This window comes from Kogia breviceps, chromosome 13 (assembly GCF_026419965.1).
Source record: "Kogia breviceps isolate mKogBre1 chromosome 13, mKogBre1 haplotype 1, whole genome shotgun sequence".
Classification (NCBI taxonomy): domain Eukaryota; kingdom Metazoa; phylum Chordata; class Mammalia; order Artiodactyla; family Physeteridae; genus Kogia; species Kogia breviceps.
In genome coordinates this window covers 70,517,804-70,544,884 of record NC_081322.1, presented here as the reverse complement: position 1 = coordinate 70,544,884, position 27,081 = coordinate 70,517,804, and the positions used below count along the sequence as shown (strand labels likewise).

The window sequence follows — 27,081 nt, the reverse complement described above, 5'->3', positions numbered from 1 at the left end:
GAACAAGAGAAAATGTGGACCTCAGAATATTGCTAAAGTCGATTCATTCATGCAATAAATTAGGTACTGTTCCAGGTGCTAGGGATAAATCAGTCACTAAAACAAAGATCCCTGCCTTTATGGAAATTAAATTCTAGAAGAAGGAGATGGACAATAAGCTCTAAACACAACATATAAATAAACGCATATAATATGCCAAAGACAGTAAGTGCCATGAGGGGGATAAGGTGCAAGGTAAGGGGGTTCCGGGGGGATGGGGTGGCTTCAGGGCCTAACAGGCTACTCAGCATAAGCCTTACTGAGAAAGTGCCATTGAGCAAGGATTTGAGGGGGGGGTGAACAAGTGAGTTAAGCAGATCTCTGGTGGAGAACATTCCAAGACAAGCAGAGTGCTTGGTGTGTTCAAGGAACAGAAAGGAGGCCAGCTCAATCTACGAACATCTACTGATTCATCAAATGATTATTGAGTACCTATACTATGCCAAGGACTACGCCAGGCACTGAAGAGAGAAAACTTAATCCTCAAAGCTCAAGAAGCTATGAAGGAGATATGGTATTTAAAACTGTGTGGTTTGGCCGTGACATTGTGCCTTCTTTACCCTAGGACATTTTTAACTCCCTTTCCCCCGGTCTCCCTCTTTCTCATCTCCTATTCGATCTCCCTCCTTTTTGTGGCCATTTCTCTTCTCACCCATGAGGTTCCCTCCTTTCCTTTTCTCAGCTCCCTATCTTTTCCCCTTCCCCATACTAGCCTCTCTATCTCCTCCTCTTCTTTCAGGACTTTTTCGTTACCTTTGATTTTCTGTAGTTTAAAAGTGATATGCCGAGGCATAGGGTTTTTGTTTGTTTGTTTTGTTTTGTTCTGGCATTTATCCTGTTTGGTGTCCGCTGAGCTTCCTGGATTTGTGGTTTAATGTCTAAAATTAGTTTGAGGGAAATTCTCAGTCATCTTTCTTCCTTTCTGTCTCCTTCTTCTCCTTCTGGTAATCCCATCATGCATCTGTTACACCTTCAGTAGTTATCCCATAGTTCTTGGATGTCTGTTCTGCTTTTTTAGTCTTTGTTCTTTTTGCCTTTCGGTTTTTGAGGATTCTATTGATATATTTTCTAGCTCAGAGAGTCTTTCCTCAGCTGTGTCTAGTCTGCTAATAAGCCCACCAAAGGCATTCTTTATTTCTGTTACAGTGTTTGTTATTGCTAGCGTTTCCTTTGGGTTCTTTCCTAGGATTTTCATCTCTCTGCTTACATTGCCCATCTGTTTTTGCACGGTGCCTACTTTATCCCTTAGCGTATTAATCATAGTTGTTCTAAATTCCCAGTCTGATAATTCCAACATTCCTGCCATGTCTGGTTCTGCTGCTTGCTCTGTCTCTTCTAATTGTGTTTGTTGTCTTTGGTATGTCTTGTGATTTTTTTTTTTTTTTTTTCTGATACCCGGACATGATGTATTGAGTAAAAGGAACTGCTGTAAAAGGCCTTTAATAATATGGTGGTGAGGTGTCAGAGGAGGAAAAGTGTTCTACAGTCGTATGATTAGGACTCAGTCTTTTAGTGAGACTGTGCCTCTGGACTATGAACTTCCCAAGTGTTTCTTGGGGTTTTTTTTTCCCCCCTCAGGTAGGATAGGAAGGCTAGAGCCAGCTGGAGTTGGGTATGTCCCTCCTCCCAGGTCAGTTAGGCTCTGATGATACCTCAGCAGGTTAGACTCTGGTTAACTAGTTTCCGGTAAGGTCAGGCTTTGTTACGGGCTGAGTGTTCTGATGTATTTCACAATGGTTCCTTTTCTCTTCCCTCTGCTGGAAGCATGAGGGGATGTTTCTCTGAAGCTTATTGTGGGAATCTGGTTGAGCTCCTGCAGTTAAATCTCACACTATTGTGGGAACCTCTCTATGCCTGGGCCACCCGGGACTTTTTCACTCTCGGGTTGTCCTCTCTGAGCCTCCAGTAATCCATCAATTACCGTTCAGGTTTCCCTCCCCGGGTGCTGGTTCCCGCAGTGGTTTCTGCGCAGGAGACTCTGCTCCAGTTTAGTTGTAATTCTCTTTATTTGCTTGTCTGTCTCTCTAACCTTGGGGCAGTGGTTTGCTCTATGTCCTCCCTTCTCATATGGATCCAAGTTGTTGATTTTTTCAATCTGTTTAGCTTTTTACCTGTTATGATGGAGCTGCAACTTCCAAGCTCCTCATATGTGGAACCGGAAAACCCTCTTCGTCTCTGCCTTACGAACTTGTTCAAAGGTTTCTCAAACATCATTTAAAAGAATACATTTTTTTCAGTTTACAATATTTCCAGTTGAAATAATAAATAAGAAAGAAAATTGGCAAAAGCTAAGATAAAATACCTTAAAATCCACTACTGATTTAAAAGAGACAGAATAATCGAATCTTCATGTCAAACTTTAGACGGGCTATATATCTAACACAGGAGAATTGGGCTTGGTAGAACTAATGATCACAAATGAAAGTTCACAATGGAAGAAGCTAAAATCGGTAAAATCTGACACGGAAAAAGCTTACAAATGAGAACAGTTATTCAATAATTCTGAAAGTATCTGCCTCGCTGTGGATGTAGCTCTCCTTCTTGTTCTTTGGGGTCTTATTTGTTTTCTTTGGGAGGTCCATTGGGAGGCTTAGAAAAAAGTTCCCAAGAAATTTCTGACCTCTGTTCCAGTCTTACTTTTATTTTTGAAAATTTTCAGATATCTTCTAGTTACTTTAGAATATATTGTGAAAATTGAGAAAGGTCGTTTTTTTCATATGAAAAAGGTCTTCTTTCAACCAACAACTTATTCTATGAAATATCCAATATCAGGGTGGCAGACTCCATGGGTCATGAAATGCATAATCTTTTTATCCCAGAAAAGGAAAATTTCTATAAGTTGTATTATTTACCAAAAGAATAATGTCAAATTTGAGTTCCTGCAAAACCAATGACCATCCAAGCAGTATTTAATGCCTTCTTTTCTGGGAAAGACAGATGTACAAAATCTTTAGTAATTACCAAATGTCAAAATAATATTGAACAGAATAAACATTTGCCTAAATTAAGGTTCTCTTGAGGGTCAGTTACATATAACAAGAACAACTGACAAATCAAGCATGATGAGAGGTGGGGTTTATTCTTTTGTCTCCTGATAAATTACATGGGGAATTAATAACTCCTGTTGTGATTATAAGAACACCTAGGTCACGTCTGCTTAAAGATCTGTGGGATAATAATAATATCCTAACCTTCTGCAGTGCTTGGCATTCTCAAAAGCACTTTATAAACATTAATTAGGTCTTCAATAAGCTGGGACTGTCTTGTTGGTTTTTTCCTGTTACAGCATCACTGAGAGTCTGCAATCTTTCTAGAGTTTAAATATTCATTTATTTATTGCTTTTAAAGTGTATTTACTCCATTGACAATGCTTTAAAATTATAATCAGCAGAAGAGAAATGTTCACAGTTCTGCTTTTGCAACTAAGAAACAAGCCAGAGTAACAACAGTGCTTCTCCTTGCCCAAGTGAACACAGTCTGTTGGGGGTACTCTGTTGGTCTGGGAAACTGTTTTCTTACTTACTTTCATCCACTTCAAATATGCCCTTCCCATCCTTGAAAACTGCATGTGTTTTTCTCATCCTGTAACTACACAGTGCCTAGCAGGGTGCTTTGCATGTGGTGGGTTTTCAAAAAATGTTTGCTAGATTGAATTAAACCAAAGCTCAGCCCCCATATGTGGCAGCCATGTGGAATCCTACCACAACTATCTGTGACCACTCTCATTACATTTTGGAAACTCTGATTCATTTGCTGATATCACTTCTGTTTTTCTGTTGTCTGATTATCAGTGGACTGAGAGTAAAAGGTGATAGAAAGAAATAAACGTAAACCTGACATTCTTCTAAGTTTCAAAATCAAATACATAAACATCCTTTACATTATCAACACTTAGTGAATACCTAATGGGCATGTATGCTGTTTGAATTGCTGGGAATACAAAGATAAATAGGGTTGCAAGGACCGAACAATTTTTGATTTTGGATATTGAACTGACTCCATTTACATGTGCTATACTGGGGCTTCCCTGGTGGTGCAGCGGTTAAGAATCCACCTGCCGGACTTCCCTGGTGGCGCAGTGGTTGGGAGTCCGCCTGCCGATGCAGCGGACACAGGTTCGTGCCCCGGTCTGGGAAGATCCCACATGCCACGGAGCGGCTGGGCCCGTGAGCCATGGCCACTGAGCTTGCGCGTCCGGAGCCTGTGCTCCGCAACGGGAGAGGCCATAACAGTAAGAGGCCTGCGTACCGCAAAAAAAAAAAAAGAATCCACCTGCCAATGCAGGGGACATGGGTTTCGAGCCCTGATCTGGGAAGATCCCACATGTCACAGAGCAACTAAGCCTGTACACCACAACTACTGAGCCTGCACTTTAGAACCCACGAGCCACAGCTACCGGGCCTGTGTGCCACAACTGTTGAAGCTCTTGCGCCTAGAGCCTGTGCTCTGCAACAAGAGAAGCCACCACAATGAGAAGCCTGTGCACCGCAACGAAGAGTAGACCCCGCTCACTGCAACTAGAGAAAGCCCGTGCGCAGCAGTGAAGACCCAATGCAGCCAAAATCAAATAAATAAATAAATAAATAAATGTGCTATACTTTATATGTTTCTATTTTTAGTTGTAATAAATTAAAACTCTTTGTGTGGAGGGTGTGTGGGTGTGTGCTATTTTAATGGAGCCTGGAGATAACCTAGTGTTTACACAGCAAGGGTGTATTACCCTTCTATTCACCCATTTCCTCTTCTCTTCTGCAAATAAATTCTAGGATTGCTTGCTGAGAGAAAAGAGGAAGACAATGGAAAGAAAGAGATAGGATATTCTCCTTTAGTTATAATCATGTCTAACTTTTGGCAACTTTAGTGTTAATCAAAATTGAAACCCCTGTGGATTTCAGACCCTGTAAGTTTTCTCTTATGCCTGTTTGAATGCTGCAAATTCAAGACTGACTTGATGATTCTCCTGAAATGGTGTCATGATAGATTTATATACTGCATCTCAGTTCTGTGGTTCAGGGCTCTGGATTCCTAGAAATTACGTTGAGATTCTTCAGACAATGAATATGATTCTATACATAAGAACAGAGTACATTCTCTCTTGGAATTCTTGTAGTTATAAAGATCTAAGCAGGCAATAATAGTGAACAGGCCTAGAGAGCCGTAAACTATTTGCAGAAATATCTGACGGTCACAAATTAAACTAGACAGTATTAAATAAAATATGTTCTATCCTCCTACATTCTTAGATATATTTTCGTAAAACAAAATAAAAAATATGATTGGATGAGTAGTAAAATTTATAAATTACAAATATAAATATTTAGCACAATATAAATATCCCCAAATTTTATTTTCTTGCCTTCATTTCAGCAAATTCACTAAATATGTTTTTATAATGGAAATTCTTACAAAACTGGAGCTCTACTGACAGTATTAATCTAAAATATCAATTAAAAATAAAATGTAATTATAATTATAGTGTACACAACTTGAGCATTTTCATCAAAATATGAACATTAAATAAATGTAAAAATTTTAATGCATTATTTTCATACTTTAAAATTAGATATTCAAAAGTAGCTATTAAAATTAAAGGCAAATACAAACTATAATTAATTAAATACAATTTTAAAAAGCTGAAAATGCTGATTTAATTTTTTGATGTTTCGTAAATCATATTACACATTTTTATAAAGATTAAATTATTCATGATTCTAGCATTTAATGTTCATATTTTAATTGCCAATCCAAAGCATCAGCACCATGTTTTATGCATGATGTATTTAAAGTTTCATATACACATGTTTAGAGTAATGTAAATTGTTTAATATTGCAAAATATTCCTCAGCCATCAAATGCAACTTCTTTGTTAGTAATTCTGGAACCATGAATTGGAACACGAAAAAAAGCCAAGAAATAGTCATTCAGCTTTTCTAGGACAAAATTCACTGGGAAAGAAACCTGTAGAGCTCATATTATCTGAGAGGACTTGACATGTTCGTTAATTTATTTTTCCCTTTCCTAAATATTTCTGTCACTCAAATCCTCCTTGCATTTCTAAGTAGTGTTTTTCTCCAAGAGTGAGGATTTTAACCCATCAAAGTGAATCAAGGGAAAATTACGAGCGTACAGCTGGAGTTCTAATAACTTCATACAAACTTAATAAACCATTCATTCTCAACATTAGACAGTGCCAGGATCTGCAAAGATTGTGATTTATTCTCTAACCAGAAGGTAACACTGTACAGTTTAGGGATGTAGACAACAGGCCAGATTGCCCAGGACTCTTCTTCTAGAGCCCATGATGCAATCATTTGTTCTCATCTAAGGCCCTTCCGGTGTCAGAAACCTTCTAAGCCTCAGTTTCTTCATCTGTAAATGGGATAATAATTTCTTGTTCATGGAACCACTATGAAAATTAAATTATATAGCCTGGCACACAGTAGGTTATCGAAAAATAGTAGTTATTAGTGTTGACTGGCAAAGAATTATGAGGACTGGCTGTACTGCATTAGTCATCAATCTAATGATTATGTACTGCTCTTCCGATACGCCAGGTGGCTGGGCAGCGACGCAGGACTCGAAGGCTGCCATTTTGCACTAGCTGTATAACATTTTTGCGGACATGTACCATGGAGATATGAAAGTGCGGGGCCAGCACAGCTAACAGCAGAGCAAACTTGGCTTGTAAAAGTGGGGAAAGCTCCATGAAGAAGACAGTATACAAGCTGGCAGGATAAGCAAGAGTTTCCCAGTGAAGAATGGGAAAGGCATTGGGGGCAGAGGATTGCAAAGACTTGGGAGTTATGAAAGCATTTCCACATTCAAGAAAAAGCAAAGAAAAAGCAAAAGAAAAGCAAAAACTTGGAGAGAGGCAGAGTAACCATGTCAGGCTCCTGGTTAAATTTAATTGACAAGACCCAACAGATTTGTTTGTAACTAGACCTGAGGTGCCATGTTAATCATTCTACAGTGTGTGGCTCTAATTGGACTCAAGGGAAACTCCAGTTCTCTGAGATGTGCCACTTTTGAGGGGTTGGCTTACAAAAGGTTTGATCAATGCCCCTCAGTACAATAATGTTTGTTTGTTACTATACAGCATTTTCTTAAAATATACCAAAATTGCGGGCAGAAGGGAAACACTTACTTTGGACCTCAGACGCGTGATTTCCAGCTCTTCATTCCCCTATAATTTCTGTCATGGGTTGCCCTTTTCACTAGGAGCACCCAGGGACACATTCTAAAAATTGCTCTAACCAAAAAATGCAGGCTTCTTAGTTAATAACAAAACAGTGCTCAATTCCAGAGATGGAAAGGGAAGACGACACAGAATTTCTCTGCAGAAAATATACCCTCAAATCTTGTCAAGCAATGTGCAAACCAGCCGAAGTATTTGATTTGCAACTCGTGAAGGTAACATCATTGCTAACGCATCTGAAAGGATTAGACTGAGAAGGAAAAGACCTCGCAGCTGCAGGCAAATACCCTGGGATGGGCAGACCCTGCCAATGTGGACAGCCACTGCTAAGGACACCTCCACCGTCTGTAGCGACCCTCCCAGGGAAAGTAACAGCCCTGCCTCTCCTCCAGGGGAAATTCTCCAAGTACACTGGTTACTTTCAACACCATGTCACTGATGTGAAGTGGAGGAGGCACGGGGTGTCCATAGTGGTGCAGGTGGGAATCAAGCCTCAGTCTCCAACAGGGGACAAGCCTTTGAACGGCACAGAAATTAAATCCGTCCTGGAGTGAGCCAATTGTATTATAACACCGAACACCACTGACACCTCTTACGAACTATGGATTCATCTACTACGTAGTTTTAATAGTGACTCAATTTCATGAGAAGACATTTTTTATTTATGTTCAGTTTTCTTCTCTAACTGTACTCTCTCATTATAATTTTCAATTCACAGCTATTTAGGTAGATTCTGTGGACAGCCTAAATTAGAAAACAGCTCTTTAGTAGATTTTTTTAAAATAAAAGGAAATCATTTGTTTTAGTCCACTTACCATTCCATGATTCAGCCACCCTGGGATAAAATTATCAAGCAACTTCGGGTAAATCATCTCTCTGTCATAGGCATAAATGATCCAGAACACCGCCACAACGAACTGGAAGGGAAAAAGAGATCCTTTATTTCGAAGGCACCAACTGTCCACAGCATACAATTTGTTGGTTATCTATTGTTCAAAGAACCCAACAAAACTATAATGTATAATGAAAGACAAATCAGTAAGCCAGCTAATAACTGCAAAGATTGTTCTAACTTCATCCCATTAGTGGTGACTGTTGGGGTCCCTCCTCTTCCCTTGATCTCCCAACTGTGTCCTCTCAGGAGAAGGGCTCTGTTTGTGAGGGAGAGAGAGATGGCCTCTCTGTCATCTGGAACAGCTCCCTTCCAGGGCTAAGTGTGTTGGTTTGATTCCTCTCAAGAGGGTTTAAAAGTTCACTGGTGGTTTTTTGGACCCCATTCCCCACTGTACAGCCTTAGAACACATTCAAGAAGCTGTAGTGTATCTTCCTTGAACCCATCATGTGGTTTAAATTAATCTTCACGTTCTCAAGTTTCTATTTCACCACTCACAGCATTGAAATCACTGCCACAAAATGTCCCAAAGTCACAATTCCAGCAAATGTATTAATTTATATAGCCTAAGCGGGGGCTTCAGGGAGACTGAGAAGCAGAGTGTACGAAGAGTTAAGGAAGATTCCTAATTTATGAATAACTCACAAATTCATCGGGATTCCAGAGGTTTATTTTGACCCATCAGCAACATCATCAAAAAAAGCGAGGAGAGTACTCAATTCATTATCTTATCTTTCCTCAAACTAATGGTGAGAGAAGAAGCTCAGATAAAATAAAGAAATGAATGGCCCAAGGCCTTAACCTTCACCATAGAATTTTTTTTTTTAATGAATGCTTTTGTAAATAGTCTATAAATGTAGCATAGAAAACGGAGTGAACCATCCCAGAGGGAGGTCTCATAGTCTCTTCAGAGTTATGTGTCAAAATAATAAATACTACGGAATGATAAAATGTGGCATGAATGTTAAACAGAAACAATTTTATCTCATTTCTTGTAAGTCATCCATGCCCAGACATTTTATTAATAATATATATTTTCTTGCCACTCTTTATAAAACTCCTGGTGTTTATAGCTCAAGGCTAGTAATCAGGATTCCAAAGTTCTTTTAGATGTACGTCAGTTATAACACGGATAGTCTTAGCCCGAAAAAAAATTCACCCTTAGAACCCAGGATGTTATGAACATTCACTGATTCATAAAACACACTGAATGATAATTACAAGAGGCAACTGTAGATAACACACGTAGTTTTAATACCAGATTAGGGTCCCCAGTTATTTATCCTGCTTTGGGGGCAACTATTTTCACTCAGTGGATAAATGCACAAGGGGAAAAAAGAAAAAAAACATCTATTATTAGCTTAAGGTTAACTATCATCAGGATCTTTCCAAGTACCACAAATAATTTTTGAATTATCCACAATTTGGGTTTGTTCATTCCACTACTAACTTCATGTGTATTGAATATCAGTGTTCCCTGCCCTCAGACCTGGGTGGGCTCCATCCTTTACAGTCTTGTTATGCAAAGTGTGGTCCCATGGCTCAGCAGCACCCACGCCACCTGAGAGCTTGTTAGGTGTGCAGAATGCTAGGTCCCAGCCTGATATGTTCTGATCCTGTATTTTAATAAGATCCTGAGGTCATTCCTACACACATAAATGTTTGAGATGTCCTGCTTTAGAAGGCTCTGCTCCAGCCACCTGGAACCTCCTCCCTTGCCATGGAGTGAGGCAATCCCGGGTCCAAGTGGCTGGTCTACCCAGAGCCTGCACCTCCTCCCCTTCTAAACCACATCCTGGGAAGCCATGACCCTGGAATTTTCTGCCTAAGCAGACACAAGTATGCCTCAGGGCCTGTGTGGGTCTCCTTTTCGGGTCTGACTCTGGAAGACTGACTGTGCAGTAAATGTTTGTATCCCTTGACCAGAGAGATGGTTAAGGGGTATTTATTCCTGTAGGATGAGAACCAAAGTTTTACACGTGGCCTGGGTGTCCATACATAGGCATGAAACCGTTTCAATCCTGGATGGAGCCATCAGTAGAATCTCTTTACCTTTGCCACCTAATGGAATTTAATCATGACAGCGACATCCCATCATAGTCACAAGTCCCTTCCCATACTCAAGGGGAGGGGATTATACAGGTTTGTGTAGCAGGGGGCAGAATCTTTGGGCCGTCTTAGATTCCTGCTTACCATATGCTTCTACTCTTCTTTTCCAATATTGTTTTGGTTATTTTAAGTCCTTGGCATTTTCATTTAAATTTTAGAATCTCAGCTTATGAACTTCTACAAAAGCACCCCCCTAGAATTCTGATTATGACTGTACTGAATCAATATATTCAGTATGAGGAGAAAAGACATCTTAACAATATGGAGTCTTCTAACCTATGAACATAATTTATGTCTCCATTTATTACGATCTTTAATTTCTCAATGTTCGTAGTCTTCAGTGACAGCTCTTGCACATATTTCAAGTCTACCACTAAGCATTTTATGTTTTTTCTGCTATTGTAGATAGCATTAAATTTTGTTTTTACATTCTTTGTTTGCTAGCATATAAAAACACAAATGATTTTTTGTATATTGACATGGTATCCTGTGTCTTTGCTAAATTCACTTCGTCATTTGAGTGGTTATGTTATAAGTTATTTTTGGTTTTTAAATGTACACTATCTACAAATGAAGACAGTTTTTCTTCTTTCTTTACAATTTGTATGCCTTTTAGTTCTTTTTTTTTTTTTTTTTTGCGGTATGCGGGCCTCTCACTGTTGCGGCCTCTCCCGTTGCGGAGCACAGGCTCCGGACGCGCAGGCTCAGCGGCCATGGCTCACGGGCCCAGCCGCTCTGCGGCACGTGGGATCTTCCCGGACCGGGGCACGAACCCGTGTCCCCTGCATCGGCAGGCGGGCTCTCAACCACTGCGCCACCAGGGAAGCCCTCTTTTTCTTTTCTTATTGCACAATGTTGACCAGAAGTGATGAAGGGTGAGCATCTTTGTCTTCTTCCCTACTTAGGGAAAGTGTTCAGTACCTCAACATTTCAGTTTAATATTAATTGCAGGTCTTTCTTAGGTGTCTTTTATCAAGTGGAGGAAAATCTCTCCTATTCTTAATTTATGTATGTAATGAATGAGTGCTGAATTTTTTCAGATAGCTTTGCTGCATATCTTCAGGTGACCATATATTTTTTTCTCCTTTATTCTGTTAATATGATGAATGATAGCAATTGATTTTTAATGTTAAACCAAGCTTTAATTCCTGGTCATTATGATGATCTTTTTTTAATTTAATTTTTTTATTTTTTATTTTATAATATATGTTATTGGATTCGACTTGCTGATATTTTAAGGATTTTTTTCCACCTTTATTCATAAAGTATATCAACGTCTAGTTAGTTTTTTTTTTTTTTTTTCTCATAACGTCATTTTCTAATATTGGTTACAGGATAATGCTGGCCTCAAAAAATAAAGTGGGAAGTGTTCCCTCCTCTATTTTGTGAAGGACTTTGTGCAAGGTTGGTATTATTTCTTCCTTACCTATTTGATATACTTCTCCAGTGGCATCATCTGGACTTATAAGTTTTCTTGTGAGAAGATTTAATTTTGAATTCAATTTCTTTAATAGATATAGAGGTTTCAGGTTTTCTATTTTTTTCTTGAGTTAGTTTTAGTCATTTTTGCCTTTTATAGATTTTCTCCATTTCCTCTAAATTTTTGAATTTATAAAGTTGTTCTTAATATTCTGCTATGGAAATCAGCAAATGCTACAAATCAGGTAGTTTATCCTTAGAGAGCTGGTTGTTAAAGTTTGCCAGCACATCACACTGGAGAGCAACTTGCTGTTCACCAGGAATGATCATTCATGGTGTCCCTACCACATATAAAGCATTGTGGGGTCGATACTTAATAGTGCAATTTGGCCAATCCTTTGACCCCCTACCATAGATTGATGGAATTATATGGGTTATTAAAAGCAAAGTGACTTTCAAGAAAGTGTTAGTCACCTTTCTCAGTGTCACACTAGAGGATCAAGAGGTACAGCTAACTGAGTTATCAGCCTTCTAAACAATTCTTGAGATAAAAACACTGCACAGATGGTAGCTTCTTGGCTTCCTGCAGTAACATCCTCTCGATGGTATGGTCATCAGCAAACCCAAAATAAGTTTGAACTCTTCTAGCAGGGCATGGATATGAACAAAAATAGGTTCTCTTGGACAGGCTAAGCGATACTGAAACGTCCTACTGTTGTGAAGAAGCTTCCTCTCTGGCCAGGACTGGTAGCCAGCTGTTCCTCAGCACACACCTGCTGCTTCTGTGCTGCCAGGACCAGAATACTGTACTTGAACTGAGAGTGGGAGAAGCACAGTCACTTCCGAGTTCTTCAAGCTTCCCAGACAAAACAACTGTGTTGCAGTGGTTATTGAGGCCTCATCTGAACCTCCCAGAAGGATTAAAAATAAACACAAAAGAAAACTGGATTCATACTTTGTCTCTTTTTGTAAGGAGTCTCTCATATGGAGTCGAGTAGAAGCTGAAGCTAATCAGCTTTAGTTTACTGCTAAGAAAAAGCTTTACTGATCAGTGGGAAATTCCTTGGAGTTTAGTAACACCAATTAGAATGCAAAGGATGTCACAGAGACATTTACCCTGAAGGAGGCTAAAGAGTCACTTATCTGTAGATTGGTCTATGAAGGCCATGTAGTGTGATCTCAAACATCCACTGTTGAAGGAGGGAAGGAGGAACTAAATGAATGCATCTTTAAGTTTTCAGCTTCAACGTGACATGAGTTTATGGAATTGCTTTCCCTTTTAAAACAAGTCTATTAGTACGCAGACTTTACCAATTACTGATCGGAAAACATTTAAATTCTCTTCTGGGCTCTACTCCTTTGCTTCTAGATTTCCTTTTCATGATTTGCTTTCCCATCCATTCTTTCCGAGGTCATACTGTTGCTGAGAAGTAACGTTTAGACATGTTTCCAGTTGTGATTTCTCTTTCCGAATGCACAAAGCATGAGAGTAAGCTGTGTGCTCTGGATGCTACCTGGCTTTGTCTCTGATGGTCTCCACGCAGACAGTGAATGCCTCATTTTGACACGGCCCTTGTCTTCCCACTTTGCACATCTAGGAGATCCTGAGTCCACAGGTGCCCTCCTTCTGGCTGACTTCTCTCAGCCACACCGTTAACTTCAGAAATGCACAGGGAAGCATAGGGCACTCTGAAATGTTATAGTATCTTTTGTTCCACAGTACAATTTATTTCTAGTACTCATTCCTAGAGGTGTGACAAAGAATTCCTCTACTGTAATGATGAGGTTGTGAGTTACATTATATTTTTTTATGCTATACATTCTGCTCAAATTACTTTAAAACCAGAATGGCTTTCATCTTTTTGGTAGAATTTATAATTTCTCCATATTTATCCACACTTAGGTCCTTAGTTCTCTTTTCTGACTGAGTAATTATGTGAGAACAAAAACCCAGCTCCTACAGGAGCCTGCATGATGTGATGCCTGCATATATTTCTAGCCTTCACTTGTACCGTATTCTTTCTTGATCCCTAAGCTCCAATTGGCAATTTGATTGTTCCTAAAACTCATCATGTGCTTTCCTGCCTCAGAACCACAGCATTTTCCACTCTATGCCAGGAATGTCCTTCCCTCATTTTCATGTGGTTGGATCCTCTCTTCCTTCAGGTCTACTTTAGACAGAGTGGAAGCCTCACCAGTGTTCCATTATTTTCTATCAGAAACCCTGAGAGAAAATAGGCTTTTTGTTGTTGTTCAATTGTTCACTGTCTGGCTGTTATATGAGAAAGTGAAGTCTCAGGAAGTAGGGACTCCTCTGTCTTGTTTACTGCTGTTTCCCCACTAACTGGCATATAACATGTTTATGGTAAAAATTTGCTGAATAAATGAATAAAGGTGCATTGCTGTTCCTTGTATGTGTCAGACCCCACAGCGCCCAGAGAGGCAAGTACCTTTTCACTTCTTCAATTTTCTTCCCATTGACCTCAGATTTCTCTTTTATGTTATCCACATTTTTTTGTCCTCCTGTCTGTGAGGAGATAAGCCTTTCTTTCCAAGATTTTTCTTTTAGCTCATCCCTCCTCAGATCTTTTATCTGTTAGCTCTTCTTTTACCTGTGTAAGTCTTCTATCATCTCAAAATAATCCTTCCCTGAATTTCTAGAACAAGATGGAAGACTAAAGGCTCTCTTTCTTGAAATCAACCAAGAATAAGGGGAATAAGGAACAGAAAGAAACCAATGGAAGCAAGGAACATCCCTAATCCAATAATCACTCTTCTCAACTGGCTGCCAAGTGTTAGGGAAATGGAACATGGCCAGGGCGAGACACTGATGTAAGAAACAAGACCCGAGGGCTCTCTGGTCTAGCGAGCAGAACAGAGAGATCGCTACAGGTGACACGCTGTAAGGGACACTCTGTAACCCTTGCTGGGAACCAGAGCTCTGAGATGTATGGGAGCCCTGGGGAAGTGTTCAGGGGTCAGAGGTGATGATGTTCTGTGTGGCGGTGGGCAAGCATGGCACCTCTGCAAGAAGCAGGATGTGGGCACGTGAGGTAAACAAGACAGGATCTGTGGTAACCAGCACGAATGGACCGTTCCTGCTCACCTGACGAAGACCAAGGTTTCTGTCCCCGTACGACAGGGCTGTGAGCAATGTGAGTCAAAGAGAGAGAAATGAGTCAGACCCAGAAAGAAACCTTTCTCCAGGGGAGGACGGTGGTGGGAAACAGACAGAAATTCAAGCTGCCCTCACTCAGTTCCTTAGCCTGTCTCTAGTTCTAGCCTTTCACAAATAGCTGGCTCAGAAAGAACAAACCGATTTAAGGATGAGTCATCATTTAAAAAGAAATAGCATGGAATGTATTCATTACATTACCACAAAAAAGAGAGCGAGATAAAGCTGAATATGACCAAAAGGGTGGGGGGTAACTGAACAATACAAAACAGAAAATGTATTAATTGACTTATGATCAAATAATTCTCCATTAAAGAAAAGCAGTCAGAGATGAAAAATTGAGACTTAAAGAAGAGAAGCTAGAGCGAGAGAAGGGGATAAAAGTGAATGGGTAGAACTCTGGCAAGAAATAAAGTATAAAAAATAAAACCACATAAAACTGAAAGTCGCATGATAAGCAATAAAAGGAAAAACTGCCTTTGGTATAGAAGGGGATTTAGCTCTCCACAGTCCTGTGGACTAGGTACACTGAGAAACCTTCCTGCTGTGAAACACTAGGTGCTAAATAAATTACGACAAATATACTTTCAAATGTATCGCTGAGCGGACAAGAAAGGAAGGGAAATCACTAGGAGCCAAAAGACCCATACAGACAAAAAAGAACAAGGAAAAAAACCAGAACGGTAGCAAACACAGAAACTGGGACTGCCCTGGAGGCAAATGCTAACACCAGAATCTGAGTGTTCTGTGAACTGTGGCCACTGAGATGGATGGCAATGGCCTTGGGCCCATGCAAATCTCCTGACTCGGTCCTGAACCTGAGGGGCCTGGCCCACCTTCAAAGAAAGGGTAGGCTAGAGAAAGCACCCTTCATCTGGTTAAATCAATTGCTTTCTATTCCTAACTGCTAAGATTGTTTTAATCAAAAAGGTTTCATTTCATTGAATTTTGTTCTGCACTGAGATCATCCTTTTTCCTCCTTCATCTTTGTATTCACGAAAGCTATGTGTGGTAGTTAAGCAAGTTTTGCAAAGTCAGAAAATAAATTTTATACTTAGATCAATTAACTGTAGTGGATATTGTAGTACTTATCCCAGATTCCCTCTTCAGGGTCCATGCATCCATCCTGCAGATGTTGGGGGTATCAGTTGCTGGCCACCGTCAGCTGCATCCCTCATTAGAATTGCGCTCAGCTGCAAGGAACTGCTTTGTTCAAGGCCATGCCCCTACCCCAGGGGCAGTCTAAATCCAATGACTTACGGATGCAAGGATACAAAGACCCAGCCCCTTTGCCTCAATTTAAGGCAACTCTGAAGGGTCATCCCTGCTCTAAGAGCTCCCAGGATGCCCGTTACAGTGTGGGTCATCTTCTGCCTCTACCCAATGCTGTCTTCCTCACTTCCCAACAGGTATATCTCCCAAGAGCCGCCTCCTGCACTCCCTCTCCATCCCAGAGCTGTTCACAGCTCTGAGATGTTCACAATCCAAGACCATGCCACTCATGTAAAAGTGCACCAGACAGATATTTTTAAATGTGAAAACATTTGTTGTAAATCAATCACCGTAAAGAATTGTACAAAAATTAGTTGCAAGCTCACCCTGCAGTAGTGAGTCATTGCCAAAAGGACAGGTATATCCTTCAAGATTTTTTTCCACGCATGTAAAATGCATTCCATACAGTGTTTTACAAAATTAGGTCACACTATACCTAGTCTTCTGCAGTTTTTTAATTTAAAAATATTTTAAAAAGATACCCCATTTTTCTGAAGCACTTCATAGTACCCCACTGTATGCTACACACCATCATTTACTTAAGCACTCACTAAAGAATACGTACGTTCGTTCCAATTATTACAATTTCCAATAACGTTGCAATGGACATGTTATGTTAATGGTTTTTGCACCTATATGAGAACCTCAGGGGAATAAATGACAAGACGTGAAGCTCTTGGATCCGAGGTCGCCACTGCCTGTCGAGTTGACTTTCACAAAGGCTCCTCTGTCATTCCCAGCGCCGGCTGCCTTTACCCCAGCTGCAGGCCACCATGTCCCTGTCCCTGTCCCTGCCCTGGACTATTGTGGTCACCTCTTGTCTAGACACACTGGCTTCAGTGTCCTCTTAACTCTATTTCTACTTTATCTTGGCCTCAGAGTTATAAAATGTTTGTTATAAAAACATTTAAGAACTTCCCAGGGGCTTCCCTGGTGGCGCAGTGGTTGAGAGTCCTCCTGCCGATGCAGGGGACACAGGTTCGTGCCCCGGTCCGGGAAGATCCCACGTGCCGCGGAGCGGCTGGGCCCGTGAACCATGGCCGCTGAGCCTGCGCATCCGGAGCCTGTGCCCCGCAAAGGGAGAGGCCACAACAGTGAGAGGCCCGCGTACCACAAAAACAAACAAACAAACAAACAAAACTTCCCAGTTTAAAACTTCCAATGGCTCTCCCTTGCTTGCAGAATAAAATCCAAACTCCCTTTGTGATATGGCCCAAGATTCTCTTTGCAGTACCTTGCCACCTCCTTTCGGGAACCCAATCACCACACTATGTGTCGTTTTCCAGACTCACCACACACCTCCAAGTACCCATTCCTTTGTGCTTTTTATAACCATAGCTTAAAACTCATTACAATTATTTTTCAAAATCCAAGCTCAATCAGTGTTACTCTCATTGTGCAGTTGTTTCCTGCCCTCCCCCACCCCAGTCTCTTATCCGGAGTAATTATTTCCTTCCCTGACCCACCACAGGTTTCTGCTTGTGACGGCAGCCCATTTAGCTGCGACTCTTACAAGCCTTTTAACCTGCTGGCCCCCCTCTAAGATGCTGGAGGGGCTCCTTCCACCCCAAGTCCCTCTCCTGTGCTGCTCCCTTTGCCTGGAATGCCTTCCACCAGCCCTCCTAGCTCATCCTTGCCATACAGATGGCTCCGAAATGTCATAACCTCCAAGAAGCCTCCCCTGAGTTGCCCCAGACTCGGGCCCCCTTTCCCTGCAGGTGTTCTCAAAGCATATGATGCTTTTCCTTTCTAACACTGAGTATAATTAGGATTAGATAATTTATGGTGTAATTAATCGTTTCTCTTTCCAGTGGAATGGAAGCTCCATGAAGGCAAGGATCAGACGGTTCCCTCTCTGTTGTGTTATCACAGCTCTCTTGGTGCTTTATCATTTTCTTAACTCTTCGTTTTGAAATAATCTAAGACTTACAAGAAGTTGAAAAATAATGCAGAGAGTTCCTGTGTGCCCTTCACCCAGCTCTCCCCAATGATAACATCTCACATAACTGGCATTGGTATAATACTATTAACTCAACTACAGATCTTCTTCCAGTTTTTACATGCCTTCTTTTTTTTTTTGCGATACCCGGGCCTCTCACTGTTGTGGCCTCTCCCGTTGCGGAGCACAGGCTCCGGACGCGCAGGCTCAGCGGCCACGGCTCACGGGCCCAGCCGCTTGGCGGCATGTGGGATCTTCCCAGACCGGGGAACGAACCCGTATCCCCTGCATCGGCAGGCGGACTCCCAACCACTGCGCCACCAGGGAAGCCCTACATGCCTTCTTTTTTAGAGGGTGTTATTGTACTATAAAAATTTACCGGGTGTATACATTTATGTAACCTCTACCACAATCAGGATTCAGAAGAGTCCCACCCCCATAAAGACACTCCCTAATGCTATTCCTTTAGAATCACACCCTCCCCCCAATCTCAACCCCTGGCCATCATGGATCTGTTCTCCATCCCTACATTTTGTCATTTCTAGAATATTATATGAATGTAATCTTTCCTAGTACTTTATGAAGGATGCTTTACATCTATTTAGTTTCAACTATATATGGGCCAGAGGCTTCACGAGTAAGCTCTTATTTAAGAATCACAACTACCTTGAGATAGCTACTATTGTTGTCCTACTTTTATAGATGAAGAAACTTAGCTTTAGAAAACTTAACTTTCCCAGAGTCAAAAAGGTAATAAGCTGGCCAGAACGTGAGGCCAGACAGTGGGAACCCAGAGCCATGGCTATTAAACGCCTTAAACACTTTTTGCACGCAGTTCATACTTTAGAAGGAATTATAATTGAATGAATGAATAATTAAGTGCTATAAAGGAAAAACTCAGGTTTTTCCTTCCTGAGTAGGAGAAAAACCCAGTTCTCCCCTACTATGTCTTTCTTTCCTGTGTGTCTCTTTACCTTCACCAAGAACACTCCCCTTCTGACACGTCAGGTCACCAACTATGTGGAGGCTATTCCCCCACCCCCCCAGCCAATTCGCTGACACCAGCTGGGTGTCCTACAGTTTAACTCAATTCAGATACTACTGCCCAGAGGTAGCAGCAGATCCCACCGGTTATGGGCTCAGTCCCATGAGCCTGGCCCCCTCCACCCTTCAAAGGCCAGCCACAAGCCTGGGTTGTCACCTGTGCTTCTGGCTTGACTGGCTGTAGATCGGGGGTCCAACAATCACCATCTTGGGTTCGATTAACTTGCTAGAGCGGCTCACACAACTCAGGGAAACACTTACTTACATTTACTGCTTTACTAGAAAGGATATGATAAAGGATACATATAAACGTCCAGATGGAAGAGATGCGTAGGGCAGGTGTGTGGGAAGCGGTGTGGAGCTTCAGTGCCCTGTCTGGGTTCACCACTCTCCCTCCACATCTTCACCAACCCAGAAGCTCCCGACCGCCATGTTATTGGCAGTTTTGGAAGCTTCATCATGTGCACATAATTGATCATTTACTCCATTTTCAGCCCTTCTCTCTGCTCAAGAGAATAGAGGGTGGGACTGAAAATTCCAAGCTTCTATCATGCCTTGGTCTTTCTGGTGACCAGCCCCTATCCAGGAGCACACCCAGAGTCATCTCATTCGAACAAAAGACACTCCTGGTGCTCTTTTGACTTAGGAATTTACAAAGGTTTCAGGAGTCCTGTGTCAGTTACCAGGCCAACCACTAAGAGATGCTAGCAGTGTTCTTATCACTTAGGAAACTACAAGGGTTTTAGGAGCTCTGTGCCGGGAACTGTGGGCAGAGACTCATATATATATTTCTATTATCTCACAAATGTCAAAGACTATTTCATTTCTCAGTTCTCTAGAAAGGCCTGCATAGAGCAGGAACTCAATGAATGTTTGGTGAGTAAATACTTTTGATTAATCATTCTGGAAAAAGGAAAAGGAAAATGGTCAGAGATGGAGAAAAATCACCAAAAATCATGGATTTAACATGACATACATGTAAAACCACAGGACAGTAGCATGAAACATAGAGCAAGGCGGAAGCATCATTCTTGCCTTCATTAGTAAAAAGTGTATTCATAGAATTTCAAGCACCTCGACAAGGATGACTTGACCAGGTACATCTTCCCTCTGGCAAATTCACCTCCACAGGATAGAGAAGCAGTACTGATTTAGAATATCTGCTGGTCCTAACTGGTACTAGGGTCTTGTCTTGCACCGTGGAACCATGCTCCCTTCCTTACTCAAAGTTTAGTTACTCAAAGGCTCCTCTCTTATTTTCATGTCATCTTTGAGATGCAAGCGTTTCCCCACAATACCAGCTTGTGGGGCTGGGGCCCTATGACCTAGAGCCTCCAGACTATTTGCCCAGGGTCACGCCTTGGGTCATCCCTGTGCCTACAGGCCGAACCCGCACCAAACACGTGGCTCCCCTGATTCTGGCTCTTTCCAGCCTTTCATGGCATCTCCGCCTGGCCTGTTTCACCACTGACTGAAACATGAAACTAATGGCCTTTATTAAAGATGGCTTTTCTTTCCCACCGATGGAACCCAAATAGCCTGGGGTTGTCCTCTAATGGTGGCAGTCTTCTTTTGTGAAGAGTGATGTTTGAAGGCTTATTACGCTGTGCTGTGAGCGGACCGTGTGCATTGTGAGAGGGTAGGGCATGGAAAAGAGGGGGCCCTGAGGGAGGAAACTCTGTTTATTCCGCTTTTGGGTCCTCTGCCAAACTACAGAAACAGGGACAAAACACAAATGGCCTTATAATTGTGAAATCAAATCAGAAGTTAAAAATCTTCCCATAAAGAGTGTGAGACAGACACAGATTGATCACTAATGGTCTGTCTCCAGGCTCATGCTCTTTTGACAATATCTGGTTACCTTACACCTCACACAGGTGAGATGACTCCATAAGGGGTGTCATTTTAGCATTCTAATAACGGACTCTCCTTTATGGGTTCTAAGTTTTAAATTGACCCGTTTTATTTATTTATTTTCTTATTGGGGTATAGTTGTTTTACAATGTTGTGTCAGTTTCTACTGTACAGTGAAGTGAATCAGCCATATGTATACATATATCCCCTCTTTTTTGGATTTCCTTCCCATTTAGGTCACCACAGAGCACTGAGTAGAGTTCCCTGAACTATACAGTAGGTTCTCCTTAGTTATTTATTGTATACATATTAGTGTATAAATTGATCCATTTTATTTTATTTTATTTATTTATTTTTTCTGCGGGCCTCTCACTGTTGTGGCCTCTCCCGTTGCGGAGCACAGGCTCCGGACGCGCAGGCTCAGCGGCCATGGCTCACGGGCCCAGCCGCTCCGCGGCATGTGGGATCCTCCCGGACCGGGGCACGAACCCGTGTCCCCTGCATCGGCAGGCGGACTCTCAACCACTGCACCACCAGGGAAGCCCTAAATTGATCCATTTTAAACTGAATTCCACACCCAAATAAATTGATCAAGGCTTCTCTCACTCTCTGTCAAGTGACATAAATAGAATAATTAAACACATCCCGGACCCTCACACAAGATTATCTTATTATGTTGGAAAACCACTGCCAGTCAATTAGCATTGATAGAAGTTTCTTTTTCGAAAAATGATTTGGATCTTTTGTCATCATAAAATCACTGAATAATCCAACTCTTGCTGTCTCTTTCTCTCTCTTTTTAATAAAAGGTGACTATAGTTATTTAATATGATTACATTAAAATGAATATTCACAGGGTAGCTGTAGGTACATAAGAGAGACATCCAGCTAACCACAACTTGAATTTAAAGTTCTACCAGAGAATAGAGAAAAATCTAATGTAATCTAATCTAATAAAATTTAATTAAGTAAGTAATTAGAGCATCCTCTTGTAGAAGCATCCTATGTTAGGTGGCTATGTGTCAATGATTACCTATATTCAGTGCCTTGGGTATAGTATCAGAATGGCTTGACAGGAATACTACTGTAACAGTGGAAGATGAAACCTGAACAAATGGATTAGAGCCACCCAAGAAGGATATGTTAACAGGAGAAAACTGGTCATCACAGTGGTTAGGCTTATTGGTATTAAAGAACACGAACATGTCTCCAGTTTTGTATAGAGCAGGGGGTCCCCTGGCCACCCAAGGTAGCATTATAGTCTACCTAGCAAGTCAATCCTTAGGATGCAAAAGAATGGATCAGACCATAGTAATCTGACTACCTGCCACTATTATCATCCAATTACCACCCCCCAACCCCGTGCCTTGCTTTTGAGTTCCCCCAGGATTCTTCTGGCTATCCTCTATCTTCTTCAAAGTTGTACTGCCTCTAGGAAGAGCTTACAGAGACACCAGTTGGCCTGACCATTTTTTTGTAATTATAAATTAATTATCTTTCTGAGCTGTACTTCAGTCTATAATCACTTAGCATGAGTTCATTTACTGAGAGGAGAATTCCTGTAAAAAAGACTCACAAAACTGAGTGTCTGGGTCTTTGGTCCCAGGCTTTAATGGCATTTGAGTACTGTCCCAGCTGAGACACCCACAAATGGCCACCTTACCGCCTTTGAATTGCTACGGAGATAAGACAGGAAGGAGGCTAAGGTTTTCTGTGTTTTGTTAATTTTTAGATTCTATGCATAAACAAACTAGGAAAACGTGTAGCCAGTTCTAGCCATAGTTTGCAATGGGAAAAGACCTTTTGGAGAGGTTGGTGTGTTTGGTTTTTACTATCATATCAACAACATACCATTGTTCATTCTTTTTCCCTCTATGAACAATTTACCCTTTAAATTTAGACCATCTCTAAATAAGACATTTGCAAATGAGGACACATGTTCGGTTTTCCTATTACAAAAGTAACAAACGCTGATTGTAGAAATTTGTGTGGATTTTTGTTTTTGCCTTTATATCATTCTATGATGATCTATGCTGTATAAATAAAGTGGAAGGAGTCAAAAAGCAAATTGTCATCCTTGGAGCCAAAATGGCTCAAAGAGGCATGCATGCAGCCTACGCGTCAGCAATCCGTCTGCCTGGCAGCACTTCAGGAGGTTTTTCCTTGGCATTTGGTCTACCTGAACTCTCTGTCATCTGTTTAGGCCCCCTCTAGGACTGCTGACCAATTATGGATTTTTTTTTTTTTTGGTTCAAGAACCCTTCTCGTCAATTAAGAGCCAGGAGGTTACTCTCAACTAATTACTTTGAGGATGAGCATCTCAGGAAGGTGCCAAGATTGGGAAGAAACATCTGTTTTTAAGCTGTGCTAACAGAGCAAGGAGACCCAAAGAAAATCTACTTTGTAGGGATGATCCCCACCACCCCCAGGGCTTGCTTGCTTTCTCCTCCCTTACTCCATTTTTGCTTAAGACTCTTCAAGCACAGAGCAACGAGTATCTCTGACTGGGTCCAATACGACAGGCATTACTCTCTAGCTAGGACTGGGCGAAGCGAGACGAGGCTCTGATGGCCAGCATGGCAGCAGCTTCCCCTCCTCGGTGCCCCAGTCCTCTTGTTGACATAACAGTCTGTAGGGATGAGTGAGCTTCCTATTGCCTGTGGCCTCTTGATTTTATAAGATCCCCTAATAGAGTGAGTGAAACCGTGTGAGAGCATTTAACGTAGTACCTGGTGTACAGCACTCAGTAAATGTTCCCTGAGTTTGCCAGAAGGTCTATCGAAGGTTTCTCCCCATTTTCCTGGCTTGCCTCATTTTTCAAGATAAAGTACATAAGAAAGTTCCTCTGTGTATCCCACAGTGTAATACAGAAGACACATCAAATAGGCAAGATTATTTACAGGCGGCATTTGCTGAATGATGCTAAGACCCAGGAGACTGGGCCACTCTGATTAACTGATGTACCTCAGACCACCTCAAATCCTTGTCGAAAATAGGAGGGGGGGGCGATAAATTATAAATTTTAAAAGAAAAGCAAATTTGACAGAAAACTCTCTCTTGATAAAGCAGAACAAAACGGCTCTTAAGAATTCTTAGTAAGGTATTTCACTGGGTAGGCACAGTTGATTTGCTAGGATACCCATGCAGAATGTACTGGATCATCTCTTGCCAAAGATATTCTTTTGCAACCGTGTAGCTCTGAACTATGCCTTCTTAGAAACCAAGAGATGATTAACAGATGATACTAGATACACTTAGTATCCATTTTTAAAAACGTAGCTAATTCTACTGATAATACCTTATTTTCACATATTAAAAACCAGTATATTGGGTAAAATCCATGTTGGCTTAAGTCTGTATGCAACTGTTTAAACAAGAAGACAAGGCAGGAAGATGTTCTCTCCTTGCCAAAATTCATACTTTGTAAACTGGCCTGTAAAACTGTATGAAACCACTGGCTCTACGGTGCCAATGAAATAATATATCACAGGGAAACAATAATAAGCACAAATGAACAGGCTTTGGCTAAACAGCCTCAAGGAAAAAGATAAACAGTGACTTTTGAGCCAGATTCTGCATAAGCCCCTTTCTCGTTTTTGATGCATTGTCCTAAATGAGAAACTGTGGTCAGCTTGGAGTTCACGTACGTCGCTGAAAGTGTCTATCAGCCGAATGATGAAAAGCAAAGCTGGGTTTGGTTTGTCAAAAAGTTTAGAGTACTTGCAAAGAGCAAGCGCTCCATTATCAGAATGATTGGGTTCAAGTCCAGGTCGCACCATTTCCTAGCTGTGGACCTCGGGCAAGGGACCTGTAAAAATGGGAACCCTGTCCGCCTAGCAGTACAACAGAAGCATCTTCTGTGAAGTGAGAATGATGGACATCCCTACCTCTGTGGGCTCTGAGGATTAAATAAACAGAGTACAGCCCTTAGTGCGGTGTCTGACCCCCAGCAGCATGCAGTAGGAGCGAACTCTCACTCATAGACTCTTCAGGCTCTTGAGTTGCTGGTGGGTTTTGCTACTATGGGAAGGGAGACGGCAAGAAGTTTCAGAAGGTGTAAATGGAACTGCTTGCCTCTGCGTATGTAGTATCTTCTTTAAGACTCTAAACTAATTTGGGAGGGAAGGGGGTACAGGTCGAATTTCTGAATAGTCAGACAATAATGTTACCATTATCAGTGAATGTAGGGGCTCTTTTCCTTTGTTGACTCTGCTCATTTTGACAGCAAACCCCTGGGCTCCTAGGTATTATTTTCTAGGCATGGGAGCGCTGAGGCTCTTTCTGTCTCGTTATTTGTGTTTGTATGAAGGCAGCCATTCTAATTTTGTAGTTGATCGTTAAGGCAAAGAAAGGGGGAGGGGCCCCCCCTTAGGATGAAGCGGGGTGAGGTGATTAAAAATGGGCAGAGAAAACTCCTCTCCATCCATGCCTTCCAATCTTGGCGCACCACTCATTTATGCTTAGGATTCTTTCCGACTTCACATCCCTCCCTGGTTTCCCCTTGGTGAATAACGAAGAAAGTGGTAGGGAACTCAGAGAAGCAGAAAAGCAGATTGGGAAAGAAGGGCTCCTCTGGTTCCCTCTGAGACACAGCTCCCTTCATTTTCCTTATGTTGCACCGAACTTGGGCCACCACGGCCCGAACTGCTGGTATACGTTTGTTCCCTTGTGTAAATGAAGCACAGACATAACCTACGGGATAAATGCATAAGCCTCAAATGACAATACTGAGCAATGCAACCCGGAAACTACCTGCTTATAGGCTTCCTGTTCTAGGAAACATTAAATATCCTACAGGATAAAGGGACATTCTGAAGAGGGAAACCTCTTGGAAAAATTTCTTCCCAGGCACTTAGGAGACAGTGAGCAGGGCAACAGGGCCACCTGTGAACCAGGGCTACACACGTTCTCTCCCCTCACCATCTCTCATCTTCCCGTCTTCTCTCCTTCCCGCCTTCCTGCCTGTAGTCTTTGGGAAAACATCTCCCAAAGCCAGAATCATGCCTCAACTTCTGTTCCTAGGAGAGTTATAAAAAGGCATGATGAATGAAAGTCCTATCCAGGACTGGCTCTTTGTAGCAAAATAAGCAAATCATTAGCATGGTAATTGCACAACAAAAAGTTAATACATTCTGTGTAGGTGGAAATTCCACTAGCTCCTTCCTTGGGGGGAAATATTCCTTTTGATATGAGCTGCTTTAACACAGCACAATTTGATCCAGCTAAAACAGGTAAGAGTTACCTCAAAACGCCCACGGGGACTGTAGTAATTTCAGGAACACCCACACAGCAAATTGTTTATTTTTCTATGAAGAAGGAGATGCTTGTGGTAGAAGGATGGGGTGGGGTAAAGGTAAGAGAGAAAGAGAGAAACAGAAGTAGACAGAGAGGGAGGGAAGGGAACATGCAGAGAAGGAACACGAAAAATGAAACTGTTCCTTTTTTCTTTCCTTTTCTTTTAAATCAACAACTAATACTGCATCTTGTTCTTGGTCCCCCAAACAAGCGCATACAAAAGGTCCTGATTTCGGTGGGGGGGGGTGTCATTTTTTTTAAAAAAAATAATTAATTATTTATTGCTGTGTTAGGTCTTCGTTGCTGCGCGCGGGCTTTCTCCAGTTGCGGCGAGCTGGAGCTACTCTTCGTTGCGGTGCGCGAGCTTCTCATTTTGGTGGCTTCTCTTGCTGCGGAGCACGGGCTCTAGGCGCGCGGGCTTCAGTAATTGTGGCTCACGGGCTTAGTTCTCTGTGGCATGTGGGATCTTCCCGGACGAGGGCTCGAACCCATGTCCCCTGCATTGGCAGGTGGATTCTTAACTACTGCGCCATCAGAGAAGTCTCGGGGGGGGGGGTGTCATATTTTTGAGAACAAGAATCATATACATTATTAATGTTATTGAATTAACATTATTTATGTTAATTGTTAATAGTAGAATTAATTAACAAGTCTACTTTTTTCACCATTACATATTTCAAATACATATCTTACTTATGTATATAAATATGGGAAGAAGATATCTTCATTTTCTGAGATATATTTGTGGCCTTTTTGCCTAGAGAGAGTGGGAACTCTGTGAGATGGTATACAGAACACGATAATTCTCTACGATTTCTAGGGGACTATTATTATTATTATTATTATTT

At 41.5% G+C, this 27,081-nt stretch overlaps 1 protein-coding gene across 1 annotated transcript in view; it reads right to left on the bottom strand.

Annotated features, from left to right (window-relative positions):
- Positions 1-27,081, bottom strand: part of AIG1 (androgen induced 1) — a 238,562-nt gene that overhangs the window by 136,929 nt on the left and 74,552 nt on the right. Inside the window, 1 exon segment of the mRNA XM_059083298.2 lies at positions 8,050-8,151. Coding sequence (XP_058939281.1) covers positions 8,050-8,151 — 102 coding nt within the window.